Raw genomic sequence first — 17431 nt, 5'->3', positions numbered from 1 at the left:
AGAAGGGAGGAAGGAAGGAAGCAAGCAAGAAAGGGAGGGAGGAAGGAAGGAGAAAAGGAGGAGGAAAGGAGGGAGGAAGGACAGGAAGGAGGAAGAAAAAGAAAAGAATGGGGAAGGAAGGAAGACATTATAATTTGGGGAAGAGCAACCCCTAATAATAGGATGTGCAAAAGGCTCACCTCTCTCCCTAGGCAGGGAGCCCTCTATACTCAGACTTCACCCTCCCCCCCCCCCCCCGCCCACACACACCTTGTATTTTCACCATGGGTGCACTCCGGGTGCACACGTTGGTTCCTGTGGTTCCCCTGTAATTCTCAAACCCGACTCCATCTGTTCCATTCGTTTGTGAGATGTGGGTTCCCACACCAGCAGCGCTCCTGTTTCTTCACAGAGGAATCTGAGCCATTACCATCCTCCAAACCTCCAGAACCCTAGGGAAACTGGGAGCCCCTGGGCTTCTTTCAACAGCAGTCTTCTCTTTAAGACTCTAGGCAAACAAAAAGCTTTCTATCATCTTGTCCGGGAGTATATTTTTCTTCTCTAGGAAGAATGACTGCTAGAAGCTTCAATGGAAATTTCCACTGGGGCCTTCCTGCATTCTGCATCTCTTTACGTGGAGTCACATTGAAATGACAGGACACAGCCCCCCACCCTCTACCCCCAGACGCCAGTGGTCAGGTTACACAGTAGCAGATAAAAGCAGGCAAGCATGCTTATTTGGAGACAGAGTCCTTCCCCCCCACCCCCCACCCCCCATGAAGCAGGTGGTCTCTGCTCAAAATTCAGAAAAAGCAACTTGTCATTCTGGGGGAACTTCGTGCATAGATGCTCTTACAACGGACGTTGGGTAGCAGCACATCCACTACTCCTCCGAGATTGACCAGGATAGCAGATTCCCAGTGACCACAGAGCACGTCCAGACTGTCATTCGCAGCCATCCCCACCCCCTGACACCATGTCATCAGCCCCGATTACCCAGTCTTGCTAGAGACACATGTGGGGGAAATGCTGAGTCCCAGGCCTGCACCAAGCCAGGCTTCCTGTCTCACACGTCTGAGCCCAAGTTTGTGTGCTCTGGGACTTAAGTCACTCCACCACAACACTAACAATCAGCTATTTTTTGCCAAGCTACCCTTTAGCAGCATCTGAAGGTTTGGCCTCTCCAGAGCTGGTGAAGATGTGAAGAAAGCCACCCATCTGGATACGTGTGGAGCCTGTTTGCGTCGTCATATCAGAGCTGCCCCGCCATGCCGCCCACAGAGGTTCTGCATCTCCAGTGTGGCCTGGCACAGTCTGGGGTGGGGGCGGGGATGTTGAACCCTGGACATGGCCTCACCATGGCCTTGAGCAGCCACACAAGCCTCCCCCTCCCCCACAGCACGCCAAGGGCGCACAATCTTCCCTGGAAAGGTTGCATGCGAGCGCTGGACAGATGGGACCCCAGAGGTGCGCCCTGAAACGCACCAAGTCAGGGGGGCTGGAGGGATGGGGAAGAGTGAGGAGGAAGCTCTGATGGATCAGGCCTGGGAGTGGAGATGGCCCTGGGCCATTCAGTTGGATGATCACCAGAGTTTTCCTTGTCTGTTCTGGAGACATGGCCTGAAAGCCACGCCATTCTCCTCTGCCCCTGGAACCTTTACAAAGGCTGTTTCCTCTGCCGGGAACAGCCTCATCGTCCCTCCTGACACAATGGTATCTATTCCCAAAGTGTAAATCCTGCCATCGAGGAAAGCAGGCTGGTGGCAAGCCCCTCACCTCACCTGTGCCCACCAAAGACCTCAGGAAACACACACCAACACAACCAGGGAGGGCGGGCTTTGGACTGTTACCACCTTTCCTTTTTATGTCACCATCAATAACACCTGCACAGAAGACAAGGTGGACCAATGCCTGTCTTGAACCAGCAGCTAATAGAAAAATTCCTGAGGGTCTGGGGACCCACCCTCCTCTCCATTACTAACACACATTCTATCCCAGGGCCTTTGCATGGTGGTTATCCCTTCCCCCACCCCAACCTCTGCCTTCCACTGTGGATAAATTCTACCTGTTTCTATCAGTAGCCTCTCCTCTGACAGCACTTGCTGTTTTCTTCCTTTCCCCCAAAGCTGTCCACATGCATAGGCAGATAGACAGATGGATAAAGACATAGACTGACAGATATGTATATACAATGTTTCCAGTGCCTCCTGGAAAACACAGGGAGAACTCCACTGGGGTTCCCCTCCCTCTGTCTGGAACCCCAAGATTGGAAGGTAGGAACATGGGCTGCCTGGCTTGAACCCCTTATGAAGTTCTCTGCACATATCTGCTCATTTAACCAGTTTCTAAGTTGATACCATGGATTTTGCTTCCTTCCTGATCACCCTATGCCTAGGCGGCTTGGTCAAAGCTGTTGGGGCTCAGCTCTGCCTGCCAAGTATGTTTTTCAGGTCACGGGCAGCTGTCCAGAGCTTTGGTTCCCACCATCATACTGTACCTGAAGCTGGGATGCGCTCCACCAATAAATGTTGAATGAATTAATTAATACAGTGGGAAGAGTACAGTGAGTGGAAGGAAAGATAGCTGCACTGATCTGAGCATGGAACCTTGAGGGGTGGTGCAGGCAGGGGGGGTGGGCGATCAGGGGCCTCCCCTCCCTTTCTCAGCTTTGTAATTATAGGTGGGGCCCATAATTAAGGGGGTGGGGCAGAGGGAGTGGTTTATTTTTTCCAAAGACCAGAAGGCTCTGCAGTGGCTCTGGCTGCCTCATTATTTCCTGACTGGCCAGAGGGAGGGAAGGAGGGAGAAAGTGAATTGGGGAGGCAGGGAGCCAGGTGCCACAGGTTACCATTGAGAAAATGAGATGTCCGCTGGAGAGAATGAATTCATACAGGGAAGGAGACCCTCCTGACCCGGCCTCATTCATGGCAAGTCCTGGGTCTGGGAAGTTTTTCCACAGCCCCTCCTGCCACCTTCTCTTGCTCAGACACCAGTGTGGAGGAGATGTGGAGGCGCCATGTGGAGCTGGCCCAGCTCTTGTGATCCCTACTTTGCTTTGAACAGAAAAGGATATGCTCCAAAGGGAAGAGATCTTGGGGGTCTCCCCTCTTCCCCTCACACACACCTGTCCTAGACATTTTCCCAAACCTTCATCCCTGCTTTTCCCAAGGCTCAGATCCACCCACCACCCTGGCAAAACGCCACCCACTGGGGCTTCTTCCTTTGGCCTAGGTCTGAATCAACCCCAGAGGTGGAGGGGAGGGGCTCCCCCTGCCTGCCACCCCTAGTGTGTGACTCAGTAGGTCCAGCAGGGCTGGGGAAGAGGAGAGGAGGGAAGATCCTTAAGGTGTCTGGCCCTCTGCTGTGGAGTGTGGCTCCCAAGTCCTTCCTGGCGCCACAGAATCCTGCTTTGAGCAGCGCATTGTCTTCAAAGGTGTTTGGAGCCAGGGTTTCTGCTGATCCTCTGGTGACAGTGTGATGACAGGAGCAGTCACTGGGACCAACAAGGGACCATCTGGGCTACGACAGACACTGGCCCCCTGTCTTCCGGCAGTAGTCAGCAGCTGACATGTAACTGCTAGCTTTAAGGAGAGTAGAGACAAAGCTGGTTTGCCTCATCAGCTCAGAGCCCTCCCCCACCCCCACCCCCGGCCGCTGCACACAGAAGTGGTCTTCCGCAGTCCGTGGGGGCGGGGATGTTGAGCCCTGGACATGGCCTCACCATGGGCTTGAGCAGCCACACAAGCCTCCCCCTCCCCCACAGCACGCCAGGGGCGCACAATCTTCCTTGGAAAGTTTGCATGCAGGCAGTAGACAGATGGGACCCCAGAGGTGCGCCCTGAAACTGGCACCAAGTCAGGGGGGCTGGAGGGATTGGGGAAGAGTGAGGAGGAAGCTCTGATGGATCAGGCCTGTGAGTGGAGATGGCCCTGGGCCATTCAGTTGGATGATCACCAGAGTTTTCCTGGTTTGTCCTGGAGACACATTATCCGCTAACCATGGCACAGTACACCCCATACCACGCCCTCCTGTAGGACCCCTCCCAGACAGAGGGAGCTCTGCTGATCTTTTCCTTCATGGAATCTTTGACTCCACAGACACAGAGGGAGAGAGATGTGTATGAAACAGCATTCTTTGAGAACAGGGACACAAAGGATCCAATCAGGTGTGTTGTGGCTTTTCAATATCGCTGAGACTCATGGCTGCTGTCTCTCGGACCGCTGGGTGAAACTGGGCATGCACGCGTGCCAACCACTGGGCCCTTCAGGTTTGACCTACTGCACCTGAGCAGCCAGGGCAAGTCGAAGTCTATCCTATCACTTTTCTGAGCCTGTTGTTTTTTTTTTAAATTTTATTATTATTATTGCAATATACAGAGGGATTACAGTAACATAAGCCAGGCAAAGAGTACATTTGTTTTGGTACAGTGTCACCCCTTGCCTTACCCTCTCCCAGTTTTCCCTTCCCATCCCCACCCACAAGCTGTGTAGTTCATTTTCAACACAGTATCTAGTGAGTGCCACTGCTGCATTTGTTCACCCTTTGTCCATTTCTATGCCTCTTCTTACCCTCACAAAGAAAGATAAATGAACATACAAGACCAAAAGAAAAGAAAAACAAGCAGCAATAAAGAAAAAATTCCCTCTTGTTTCCATTTCCTGGGGTTCATTTTGATAAATATTATTTTGTATGATCAGAGGCACAGAGGCCTTGCGCCTTTGTGGTCCTCTCCTAGGAGTCTCCTCTGGTCTCACTGTGTGTGAATGCCTACAGACCTGTATGTCACTAGGGCCCAATACTTTATATCTAGCTTCTGCTAGAAAACACGTGCCATCTGCATTGTCTGAATTTGGCTGGCCTCACTTAATATGATCAGTCTTCCATTCACTCCCCTGCAAATGACATACTATTCTTTCTAATGGCTGTGTAAAATTCCATTGTGTATAGGTACCACGTACTTTTGGATCCCTTTGCCTGTTGCAGAGCTTCCGGGCTGTTTCCACAACTTGGCTATAGTGAATAGTGCAGAAGAAAGCATCAGTTTTTCTGACATGGAAAATGGTAGTTTTTAAAACCACCCCAGGATCCTATTTCAAGGCTCAAATGAACAAGGAGATAGGAGGATGGTTTCATTTGCTTGATATTTTGGGGTATATGTGCTGGTTACCCAGGCTTTGCACCTGGGGCCTTGTGCTCTGGTGCTCTATCACTTGAGCCATGCCTCCTGTCTGTTCCTTTTGCTGGTTCATTGGAGATAAGAGCATCATGGACGTTTCCTGCCCAGGTTGGTTTTGAACCATGGTCCTCAGATCTCAGCCTCTTGGGTAGCTAGGATAAGAGGCATGAGCCACCAGCATTGGCGGTGCAACTCCTCTCTTTAGGGTCGACTACTGGATTTTATCTGGATCCCTTTGATAGGTGTGGGCATCACACTGGGACCCCAGAATCCACAGCTTCCCGCCTCCTTGCTCTGGCCTCATGCTCACTGGAGGACCTGTTCATTCCATCCCTACAGCTGCTTTGTCTACCCTTGGGTCTGCAGGCAGGGGACATCTGGGAGTTTACCCGCCTCGGCTGTGGTCAAACCACTGATATGTACCCCATTGGACAGTCCCACCCGAGTCTTCCAGTGGCTGCGCTGTAAGCCATGCACAGGGCTCCCCCCGGGACTAGGCAGAGGCTGGGGCCTCCTACCCTGCTCCCCACTCCCTTCCCACTTCTTAAACACATGGCTCTCAGTGAGTCCTCAATCCTTATCTACTCTGGGGGAGCCGGCCTAAGAAAGCAACAGCCACCTCCTTCCCAGCAGAATGGGGCATTCCGGAAGCATGCCCTGAGACCGGAAGGAAGAAGAGATGGAGAAGATGAGGCTGGTCCTCTCATCGTCTCTGGCTGCTTCCTGGTCATCCACACAATTCCGCTAATTTAGGACTAAAAAAATTTTTTTAAGTGATTAATGTTCAGTTTACCTTTCCTTTCCCATAACTAACTCCCACTTTTTTTGATGTTTAATTGCATCTATTCCTGGATGTGACAAAAAAGTGGAAATTGAAAGGGGCCTATCGAGGGAGAAATCATTCCAAGTGAATAATTTTAAGATCACATCCATAATTAATGGCATCTGGCAGAAGCTCAGAGACAGAGCCCAGGCCCTGAATTCAGGACTGGCACACACGAAAAGGAAAAGAGTGTACATCGGTGCACCTCAACTGTGAAAAAAAAAATTAAAAAGCTTAGAGTTTGGTAAAAATATAACAAAGCAAGAAGGAGAGAATTGGATCCATAAAACTAAGGGTCTTAAGGGCCAAATACTACCCCCTTCATCATCAGGAAGACCATGAATCAAAGATTTGATTCAGGGACATAAAAGGAGGGAATGTTAGGGATAAGCAATAGTAAAGCAGCCCAGCCACCTTTGCCCTTCCAGGAAGGAGCAGCCTAATCCCCCCTTCCCCATGAGTAAGGTCAATAGCTGTGGCTTAACAATTCTCATATCCGCTCCCTTTGTGAGGGGACCCTGCAAACACTTGTTTACCAAACAAGATACGCGCACCATTTGGACCACAATTATATGGTTAGTTCAAACAGATACTATGTGACATGTTGTAACCCCACTGGCCACCTGCGTGAGTGGCCTTGTGGTGGCAGTTTCAGCTCTTGAGCCTGTGCTGTGTCCGTAGCAGATCAGCTCGCTTTTTACTTCCCCAATCAATCCATCCTTGAGACTGTCTCTATGTGGTGGACTTTGGAGGGATGTGGGTTCAAGTCCCACTTGGGATACCTTTCCCTGGACCCCATAGCAATGTTAAGTAAGCAAAGCTCAGACAGATGGTGCATGTTCTCTCATATGGAGAAGCTAGACCTAAAATACATGGGGACATATTTATGTAGATCTCTAGGAATTCACACAGTGAGACCAGAGGAGGATGCTCTTACAGGAACAGAAAGGCCACAGTGCCTATGTGTGGCTGATCATACACAACACTTATTGAGATGAACTCCAAAATTAGAGAATATTAAAAAATGATGTATGCCATTGTCACTAAGACATTTAGCCATGCTCATTTCTGGAGTTGTAAGGGCTCTTGGTGCTGCCTCCCAAAGCTGAATTACTCAACTTCTCCATAGGTAGCTAATGCCCGCCGAGTTCAGCATCTTGCTACTGTAAAACAGGAGAATGCAGAAATCCATTGTGTGGCTGCTTATTATGGGATCCGCTTTTCAATAGCTCTTCATGACTACCAGGTTCCTGGTGTTTCACACCGATGGTCAACCCACAGTATCACACTATCTTGTGATAAAAACTGTACCAGTTCATGGGCAATCCATTTTCTCAAATGAAGCAGGAGGAGAGAAGGTGAGGGCATGCTTCCCTCTGCATAATAGACAAGTTTTAGTAGGAGTCTTCTCTAAGCGTTCAGGTGCTGTCCTAGTCCCGTGGTACCTCATGCACAGTCCAGATAAAAATCTGCTACGTGCTACAAAATGTAAGGCAGAGGAACTTAAGAGTGACCTCCATTTCCTAGGCTGTCATTCAGGCTTCTAGGCTAGATTTGGCTAGTGGGACACATGGAGAACTGGAGGCCAACAGGAATTCAGAACCACATCTTCTCCCACCTCAGCAGAGTCGGCTACAGCGGCCATGGTACTTCTGAAATTCCCTCCCAGGATCCTCCAGGTACATTCTGAAAGGACCATCATCTCCCCGAGCCCACTTCTGGGATACATCTTCAGTGTAGCAGCACCATAGCTTCTTCAGAAGTAGCTTCTACCATTTATATGGGTTTCTTCAGCATTTCCTAGTTGACCTCTAGCTTTTAAAAGCTTGGTAGCCCATCACCCACAGTAAGTTCCTTATGTTGAACTAATTAGCCTGACCCCACTCTCCCGACTGGACCTGAATTGTTCAGCTGTTTTATTTGTAACAATAAGCCATCACATTGTTATCTCTTTCAATTGGCAGGGGTCAATGTTCAGCACACAGGACACTTGGAGGCATCTTAATAAATGCACCATTAATCATAAACAGCAAGTAAATATCTAGGACATCAAGCAGCTTAACCTGTTAATTAGACATAATAAGCAGTCAGTTTATCCCTCTGACAAGGGGATGCTTGTTACTAAAAACAAGAAGGTTGAAGTCAAGTGTACAGAGACAGCATCCTACTTTAAGCCTTCTCCAGATGCCTTTCCCAATGCCCAGCAATGGAGTAATTCTCCGTAAGAGAGGCTCCTTCACTTGTGAAGCTCTAGAAATTACTCTTGTTCCTCAAGCCAGTTTCTAGTCTCAACAACAAGCAGGTATGAGGAAACTGTACTCCTGAAGGCTAAGGCATGGCTCTAATGCTCATGCCTGTTGCAATTGTTCCTCTCAGAAGTTAGGTTACATATTGTCATTTACTCCAGTTAGCAGCCAGAAAACTCATTAACACCAAACCTATGACTGTACTCATTCTAGTAATCACTACTTGCCAGCTAACTCAGCATTAGTGCAGGCTTCCATATAAATCTAGCACAAGGAAGAATTGCTCTTGTGGTTGCCTTTTCTATGGTCCAGGAATAAGATGGCTTGAGACACATACTTACAATCTTAAGGACATAACCTCTTCCTTCGACTAGAACCTCCAAGTCATGCATAGCCATGCTTCTATCCATACAAGTAGACAGTATCACTAAGAAAGTGGATCATCATGCAGTCCTTTTTTTAGAGTGAAGGGCCATGAGAAACTTTGTTTGTCTAACGTCATTGTATCTTCTTCCATCTGGCCTATGTAGTTTCCTGGTCTCATGGCTACTGCTACTGCTATACATACAATTCTCAAGATCGTTCTCCCTCAAAGGACTCTTCCTAGGCTATTGTGTGCCTTTGGGGTTCTTCATTGTCTTTAATCCAGGATAAACACTTCCTACTGTGTCTGAAGAGTTTGTATGTTCCTCAAGCCCTGGTGTCCTATGAAACCAGTAAGAAAATAGCAAGTAACAACAGGACCTCCGAGGGCCTTCTACAACTGGATTCCAAGACTTCTTGTTTGAAGGCTCCAGACCATCCTACTCCTTTCAGTACATCATATACTGCCTGCCTAGGCTGCAAGGGGTGGGGGTTGAAAGAAGAGCAGGAGGAGGAGAGTAGGAGGTGAGTGAAGCTGAGCAGAGCCTCACCAGGCTGGCCAGGGTTGGTCCAGAGCCTAAGGCCAGCGGAAGAGTCTGGAGCCTGAGGCTTGAGGAAGAGTCCGGAGCCTGAGAACCACAGAGAAGCCTATGGCCTGTGGGGAGGCTTGAGGCTTAAAGCCTGAGGAGAGGAGAGGCCTACAGGAAGGAAGCTTGCTCCTCCAGAGGTTTGAAGGCTGAGGTTGCTGGAGATTAAGGAGTGGAAGTTCAGAGTTCAGGTCAGGTCTCAGGTCTGTGTTATGGGTAACTAGCCTAGGACAAGGTAGCCCCAGGCTAGCATTTGGAGGTGGAGGGCTGCTCTGGTTCTGGGTTTTAGGTTGTAAATAATACCCCTTCCCTTTAAGTTGTGCCTTGATGGATTATTCTCTCTCCCAGAATATAACAGTGGGTGCTCATAGGCACTTTTACCTGCTTAGAATTGAACTCCTCAGTAAGAAAGACCTCTGAACAGAGGTGGGCACCGTAGAGTGGATAGGTTGTGTAAGGTCAAAGAAACCAGCAGATTTATGGGCTGTGAGGACACGCATGCCTTTAATCAAGACTACTGGATAGGCTGGGAATATGGCCTAGTGGCAAGAGTGCTTGCCTCGTATACATGAGTTCCTGGGTTCAATTCCCCAGCACCACATATACAGAAAATGGCCAGAAGTGGCGCTGTGGCTCAAGTGGTAGAGTGCTAGCCTTGAGCAAAAAGAAGCCAGGGACAGTGCTCAGGCCCTGAGTCCAAGGCCCAGGACTGGCGCAAAAAAAAACAAACAAAAAACTACTGGGACTCACAGGTGGAGGAAGCTTCTGTCAGGCAACTTCCACCTCTGGTTTCTCAGTATTTTCCAGTGAGGAGGTTGTCTCATTGGGAGAAGGTTCAAGGAGATTCGACCTCCTGCCAGGATGATCAAGGTTGTTTGCAAGGACCGCCTGGGGAAGAAGTGCAACACTGACGAAACCATCAGGGACCTTAAGAAGCTGATTGCTGCCCTAACTGGCACCCGCTGGAACAAGATTGTCCTTAACAAATGGTACATGGTTTTCAAGGATCGTGTGTCTCTGGGGGATTATGAAATCCATGGTGGAATGAACCCGGAACTTTACTACCAGTAGAGAAGAATTCCTCCTTCTGTCCTCTCCTCATCCCCTAGCTTCACCTCTCCCATTGCTATGGATGCTTGTTTTTAAAAACTCACATTAATAAAGATTTACATGTTAAAAGGGAAAAAAAAAGACAACTGGCAAAATATCTGTAAAAAGGGGCCTTCGCCATCCCTGCAAGCTCAGTGCTGTCCTCTGCTGGAGCTCTTGGTGCGACATCTGCATTTCAGGAGCATCCACTTGTGCAGGGCACCTCAGTACAACCCACTTATGGCAATCTCAACTCTCTGTGATCTCCCCCCGCCATCAGCTCACTGCTGTACTTTTTCCCTCAAGTTCTATATCCTCCCCTCCTCCCAGGAAGGCAGTACCCTAGCTCTCCTCTGGGAGCATGACTGGAACAAAAACCTATCATTGAGGGTTTTGCTTTTATAGGATGGCCTTTTAAAATCCTGGATGTCCCCCTTTTAATGCTCCTCTCCTGCTAGACAGGAGGTCAGTTGTAAAGTCCTGAAACTGAGCAACCCTCAGAAAGTGAAACTTCTTTGCAAAATCCAAGAAGACCTTTTTTTTTTGGCCAGTCCTGGGGCTTGGATTCTGGGCCTGAGCACTGTCCCTGGCTTCTTTTTGCTCAAGGCTAGCACTCTGCCACTTGAACCACAGCGCCACTTCTGGCCATTTTCTGTATATGTGGTGCTGCGGAATTGAACCCAGGGCCTCATGTCTATGAGTCAGGCACTCTTGCCACTAGGCCGTATCCCCAGCCCCAAGAAGACCTTTTATAAGCAGGTATTACAAATGTCACCAAGATTCTTGGCCAAACATTTCATCCTGGTAGTGTTATGCCAGATTTCCGGTTCCCAAAGGAGCTGATACTGATGCAAACGCACAAGAGTCTATCGCAAGCTCTAGCCTGGACTCCCAACCGTCACAGACACAGTGGATCTGAATTGAGAGCCCCGACCCTCAGATAGGCAGGATTTTTATTGTGATTATAACAGGGTCAGGGTATTGCCAACTTGGCAGATACTTGATTGGATGGCATTTAGCAAGCAAGTCTTAGCCTACTTCTATTGGCTATCTACCCTTTCAGTTATCTATTTGTGCTTTGATATCGGGAACTGGCCTCAATATCAGGAATTGATAACAGGTGGTCACGTAGCACTGACGCAGGGGGTTAGTACAGAGGGTAGAGCAAGTCACAAATGGGTTAAGCAAGCCATTTACAGAAGCAGAATATGTGGTCAGGCTGACCTAGTACCAACTTTATTTTAACAATTGCGACCATGTTTTCCCATTACCACTAAGCAAGCTTGAGTGGGTTAAAACAATCCAATACTCAATCATAAGTAAACCAACCTGACAGTTACCATGGCATTTCTATTACTATTGTAGTTATTTATATAGTCTATGACTAAGATCATTTTTTTACTGTCCGTTATCATGGTTGCTACCCAGGTAGAGGTGAACAAGTGCTCCCTACATTTTTTAATGTCAAACAATAAACTAGTCTCATGAGTGGGGGTGCAGCCCTCTATCATGGAGTCATCACCAGAGTTTAGAAGGTGTTATAATTTTAACACTAAAACATTTAGTTACTCCAGTTTTCAGGTCATCCCTTACAGTAGTAACTGTCAGATGTAGGCAAAGCATCCTGCAGAACCTAGACATTGAAAAGAACAAGCTAGAAGCTCATGGCAGTGCCCTGTGGACCTGGATCTCTGGCTCAGGAGTCAGCCTCTGTACACAGCATGTTCCTGAGGTGACAGAAGCAACCCATGCTAAGAATGTGGCCATGACACCAGGCCCACATGCTCAAGTTCACTAGCTAAGATCTTACCAGGGCGTGTGAACCACAGCATCAGTGCTCTAAGGGTAGAGTCAGTCATTTGTGTCAACTCATTGTTTTCAGAGATCCAGAGTGAAGGAATATGGAGACGAGGGTGAAGGACACAACTCTTGAATACAGCCATGGAGACGAAGATGCAGAGTTTGAGAGCAGGGACTGCAGTTCATCTTCCTCAGGTTTAGACACCAAGCCTTGTGTTGACCTCTTAGTGGTTAGGAAACTTCCCAGGATGCCCAGGTTTCCGTATCAAAAGAAAAAGGAGGAAACTCTGCTCCCAGTGACCTTGGTACCTTTTGGCTTTTGTGTTCCTCCCCTTTCCTTCCCAAATACAGAGATTCAGGCTGGAAGGGAATTTGAACAGAGACTACTTTGTAATCCCATCCATAAATGTGGGAAGGCACCCGAGAGAATGGTAAGTATTAACCAGCATTTCCCCACTTTAGTCCTAAAGACATTCCTAGAGAAACTATAATGAAGGCTTTTAGAACAACATGGTTGAACTGGAGGCAGTGAGACAACACTGAACTAGACTCTTCCAGAAGTATGTGTTTATCTCATTTCCTACCCTCTGACAGTGGGGATATCATGAGGCTGTGATCCTCACTTATCTGAGCATTGTCCTTGGGGACTCTTGCACTCTGAGGGGGGAACATTTTGGAGAGGGAAAGGTAGGTCAGGTGTCTTAAGGTACAGATTCTTAGTGGTCTCTCTTTAAAGAGTTGGAATTCTCACACCTGGAAATGAGCAGTCACTCAGGAAACCTATTTCCATATGCATGATTAATCCCCAATAAAACTTCCTCACTCTTTTCAAAAATGGATTTAAAAAATGGGGCTCAGCTCTAGCTCAGTGGTAGACGAACTTGCCTAGTATGCATGAGGCTCTGGTTTCCATTTCTAGGGATAAAAAAAATAAAAATTTGAGTGAGCTCCTGCATGGAATCAATGGCTCATGAGTTTCGGCACTGCATCTCCAAGTGGTACATGAATTAATTCCAGGCCGACTCCCAGTCCTTTCTGCCCATCTAGGCAAGTGAATCTGACCTCTACTTTCCAGGAAAAGTTAATATAGAAAGATAAATCGATGATCTCTGATCATATTTCAATTCATGCACCAGCACCATGAGGAAATTTGGTTTACTGGCATCTTTGAAAAGACAGGCTAGTAACTTAAATATTACCCCGAGTATTCATAATTATTTTGGTAGTTTGTTCTCATGAACATTAGCATAGTAGCTGTACTCCTTTTGGAGATAATCATTCAGCTTTCAATGTTCAATTTATTCATACATTTTTTTAAATATTTTTAACTGAGATAAACAAGAAGTGTACATACTATTGTGATGCCATTTTATGACCTGGTACAGATCATCCCCTCAAACATTTGTCATTTTGTGATGAAACTGCCAAAGTGTTTTCTTTGGGAGTATAAATTGCTCAATAACTGTGATTACAACTGTTGTAATTTTCCCATCTCTTCTGCTTCTAAACATCCGTGAAATATCCAGAACAATACGAAGGGAAACCAATGATACATTTTTGTTTGATGAAAAAGTTGAGACTTCCCAGGAATTTCATTTAGAAAAAAATGGATCACATATTAAAGAATGACTAAATGGTGGAAGTCTCAATATGGAACTTTTCAGGCCTCAGTGAAACTTGAAAAATATCCTGGGGCTCAAGACCACCAGTAGTCACAAGCTACCACCAGTAGACAAGTCTTTTAAAATGGTTCAAGTCCCACTAGTGCCTGCCAAATGGGAGCCTAAACCACATCATGTCAAGAGACTACAGGCTTGAAAATTTCCATTACATGCCAGAGGAGCAGTGAGACCCTGGACATCAAATTGAGCCAAACCCAGGATCTATCTTTTAGAGATAAAAATGGTGAAATCCAAACAACCCAAGCAATACCAGAGGGACCAAGACACAAATGCTGGGTTTTCCATTTCACCCACATTGCTTCCCTCACGGTCATTCATTGATATTATATCTATGGACACTTGGGGGCCCATTATGGCCAGTTATGAGAGAAACTACAAGGTGCATTGCCAGATAGAGCATCCACTTACATTAGTTCACAGATCTAGTATAACAGATACACTGAGGAGGGCTTTGGAATATAGAGACAAGGGAAAATTTTCCCCCAATGGAAGACTCATCCACACACCCTGGAAGGAAGTAATCTTTAGAAAAAAATAGAGCCTTCAAGGCAGCTTCAAGTTCTTCCCTGACTTGTCAGGCATTACAAAGGTGAGAACTGAACTATCATAGGCAAAAGAGTCCTGACAGATGCCTGACAGGGTAGGGGACATGTGGCCTGTGGATTGTCTCTAGCCCACTCAATCATTTGGTATGCAGTGGGACAAATAATGTATGCCTCTTATCAGCTGTTGGTGGGCATCAGCCTCACTCGTTATTTTGTATGTCCCATTCATACTCAGATGGTCCTTGTTATAAAATGGTCCCTCATCAGATACACTATTGAATAAGGCCTCCTGGTAGACGTAATCCAGCAGGTAAAAGTCTCTTGACCATTTGGTATTGGCTTCATTACTGATCACCAAAGAACTACCCTGATGGTTAAACCTGGGTTTAGCTGTCACAGTAGCAGAGATAATGGCTATGCAAAGCCATGAAAGCATAATCCCCAAGTCCTAGGAAACTGACAGTGAGCAGCTGACATAACAGCAATTGGGACCAGCTATTGGGCAGTTAACTCTACTAGGCCCCTTCCATCCTGTAAGGGCCAACAATGAGTTCTTACCAATAGATGATCACAGAACTTCAGTGAGTACTTGTCCCTGGGGGTCCAGAGAGACTGCCTTTTCTATAGCAATAACCTGGCACAGCCTTACAACCTGCTAAAGAGTCCTGGGGTGACAATACATCAGATTTAGAGGCATTACCCTGAAGATATGCAGAGTTTTATCTCTGAAAATTACACTGCACACATCAAATTAGAAATCCCTATATAGCCTTCTGCATCAAGGGGAAGAGTGCTCAGGTCTGGGACCTAAATATGGTCCCATATAACGTTTCACTTACTGTGGGGAGTGTGTACATTCGATTTTAAGTAGTGAATCGCCACCCTTGTTAAGTTCTTTCTGGAATCTGAACACTTGCCTAGTCACCTGTCATGTGTCAATGAGAAAAAGTATTTTAGCTTTATGATACTTGATAACCCCACATCGCCACCACATAAAAACTCAGTAAAAGCCAAGGTATTTTATAGAATTTAAGTCTTGCTAATAAGGCCTCTTTCTAGGCAGAGGAACAACAAGCTCATTTCTATGTAGATGGCATGTCTCGGCAATCTTATTTTTGTCAGTTATTCACACCACAGTTAACTCTAGAACCAAATTCCACCTCTTATTCAGAGGTAGAGATGTTCTAACAGTTGGCTTGTGAGCATTCACCACTGTCACCTATGCTGAGTCTTCATCAAAGTGAACAAACTTCGGAGCAGAAGGTTCTTACCAACTTGAAGTTCATCAGTAGTATATCCTAGATTGAATTAACTTCCATGCCATAATCATCCTTTTCCTAAAGATTATGAGCCAATATCAAAACAAGCCTATGGAATGGGGAATATGACTTGTGTAAATGATTTCTCATATAGAGACAAAGACATATTCCAGAAAACCTAGTCCAGTGGTTACATCTTCAGATCCCAGTCCTTGAACCTCTCATCCAGGAACTTGGTATATTCCTAAGGTTTCTACATAGTCCTTAGTCAGGCCAATGGTCTTGTAACTGTTCAATGATGCATAATTAGGATGAGAGCTATGTCATTACCCAAGTTTGATGGGCATCTTTGAGATTTAAGTCAAGCTGGACTTGACTACCAGTCATACCTGAGGACAAAAGTCCATAAGTGCTATAGAAATCTTCTGGCATGATCACACCAAAATCTTGAGTTCCATCATCCCACCCAATTAATTCAGTCTTGCCATCAATTCTTGCCACTATCAAAATCTACTTTGGGTGAAATGTATCAAGAGGACAAAGCTTGAGCCACAAGTACTCATTTTTGAAGATGCCCCACACAAGTTTCTCCCCTGTTATTGCTAAATAACCAAGAAAAAAAAAAAGAATCAAGCTGTAGCCTAAGACCTTGTACAACACTACACCTGAAGATAAAAATCCTTTCCATCAGCAAATAGTAGCTGACGAAGTTAGTCCTGCTTTATGTCTATGCTGGAGAGGAGAGCTTTCCTCCAGGACATGAAGTAGTAACTGCTGTTCATTGGCCCCAACTTCAAGAGAGGTTCAGGATTTTAATCAAGACTCAGAACCTCCAAGACTTCTATGGTGAACATGACAAAAGTATAAACCCATCTCAAGTTTCCTTCCAGAAATTAAGTATGATTGCAAACGCCTGGGAGAATCTTGCATGTGCCAAGATTTCATATACTCCGTACTTGGACATCTTTTTTAAGATTGGTGTTGATAGATAACCTGAAGGAGAAATGAGTCAAATCCTTGACTTCACCTTGCATCTATTATGGGAGTCAACTTATCTTTCAAGGTAGGCCATTGGCCAAGATAATAACTCCAGGTAAGACAAAATTATGGTAGCCCTTGGAGAAAGATTAAGATTAGCTGTGTTCAAGTCCAGTATCAGTGGGATATCCTAGTGCCAGGAGTAATGCAGGATCACACTGCAGGAAGAGGAGAATAGCTCTTCTCTGATACACTACAGCCCTGACCAAGGGCCACTCAAGAGGATTAAAGACTGAATGTGGCACCTGTGGCTGCATTCTTTCTCCAGCTGTCTCTTAATTGCACAGAGCCTGAGCACTTAGTGCCCTGAAGATGGTGGCCATGCTCCTTCAAATCAGGAATGGTAACACATGAGTCCTTAAGCCCAAGAACTCCATGTACTTTCTGTTCCAACGAATTATAGCAGATGGGTGTTGATGTCAGGTCTGAGTAGGATGCACAATCTGGGTTACCCAACAAGGCCACTTTGCCTGAGGCAGGTTGCTCAGTGCTAGTTCCCCATTTCCTAGAACCCCACCCTCATTTGGGCCATCCATTTCCTCAATGCATCAGCACAACACAGCTCTGAACATAGGAGCCCCACACCAGCCTAAAACCCAGGAGACGAGGCGTTCATTCCTGAACAGTGGCAGCAGTGACCAGCATGAAAGCACAATGCTGTATTCATCAGTGCTGTCTCACTTCCAAGGAAATCTGCTCCAGTTCATCAGGAGCAGGTAGCCTAAAGAATTAGGATAGTGTCATGCAGATTTCCCTTCTAGGTCTGAAGCTATGTCTGAGACAAGCCTGACATAAGTATAAAGAGTCATCTGTGTCAAGTATGGGACTATAGCCCACGTGAAAG

At 46.6% G+C, this 17431-nt stretch overlaps 2 protein-coding genes across 2 annotated transcripts in view; both read left to right on the top strand.

Moving 5' to 3' along the window:
* LOC125352944 (E3 ubiquitin-protein ligase TRIM38-like) overlaps nucleotides 1–17431 on the top strand; it is a 105742-nt gene that overhangs the window by 6416 nt on the left and 81895 nt on the right. The window lies entirely within an intron of this gene.
* Nucleotides 10036–10349, top strand: LOC125352946 (ubiquitin-like protein 5). Its single transcript, XM_048348337.1, has one exon. It carries the CDS (start codon nucleotides 10036–10038, stop codon nucleotides 10243–10245), a length of 210 nt encoding a protein of 69 aa, XP_048204294.1. The 3' UTR covers nucleotides 10246–10349.

This window comes from Perognathus longimembris, chromosome 6 (assembly GCF_023159225.1).
Source record: "Perognathus longimembris pacificus isolate PPM17 chromosome 6, ASM2315922v1, whole genome shotgun sequence".
Classification (NCBI taxonomy): Eukaryota; Metazoa; Chordata; class Mammalia; order Rodentia; family Heteromyidae; genus Perognathus; species Perognathus longimembris.
This window is presented reverse-complemented; position numbering and strand designations above follow the sequence as displayed.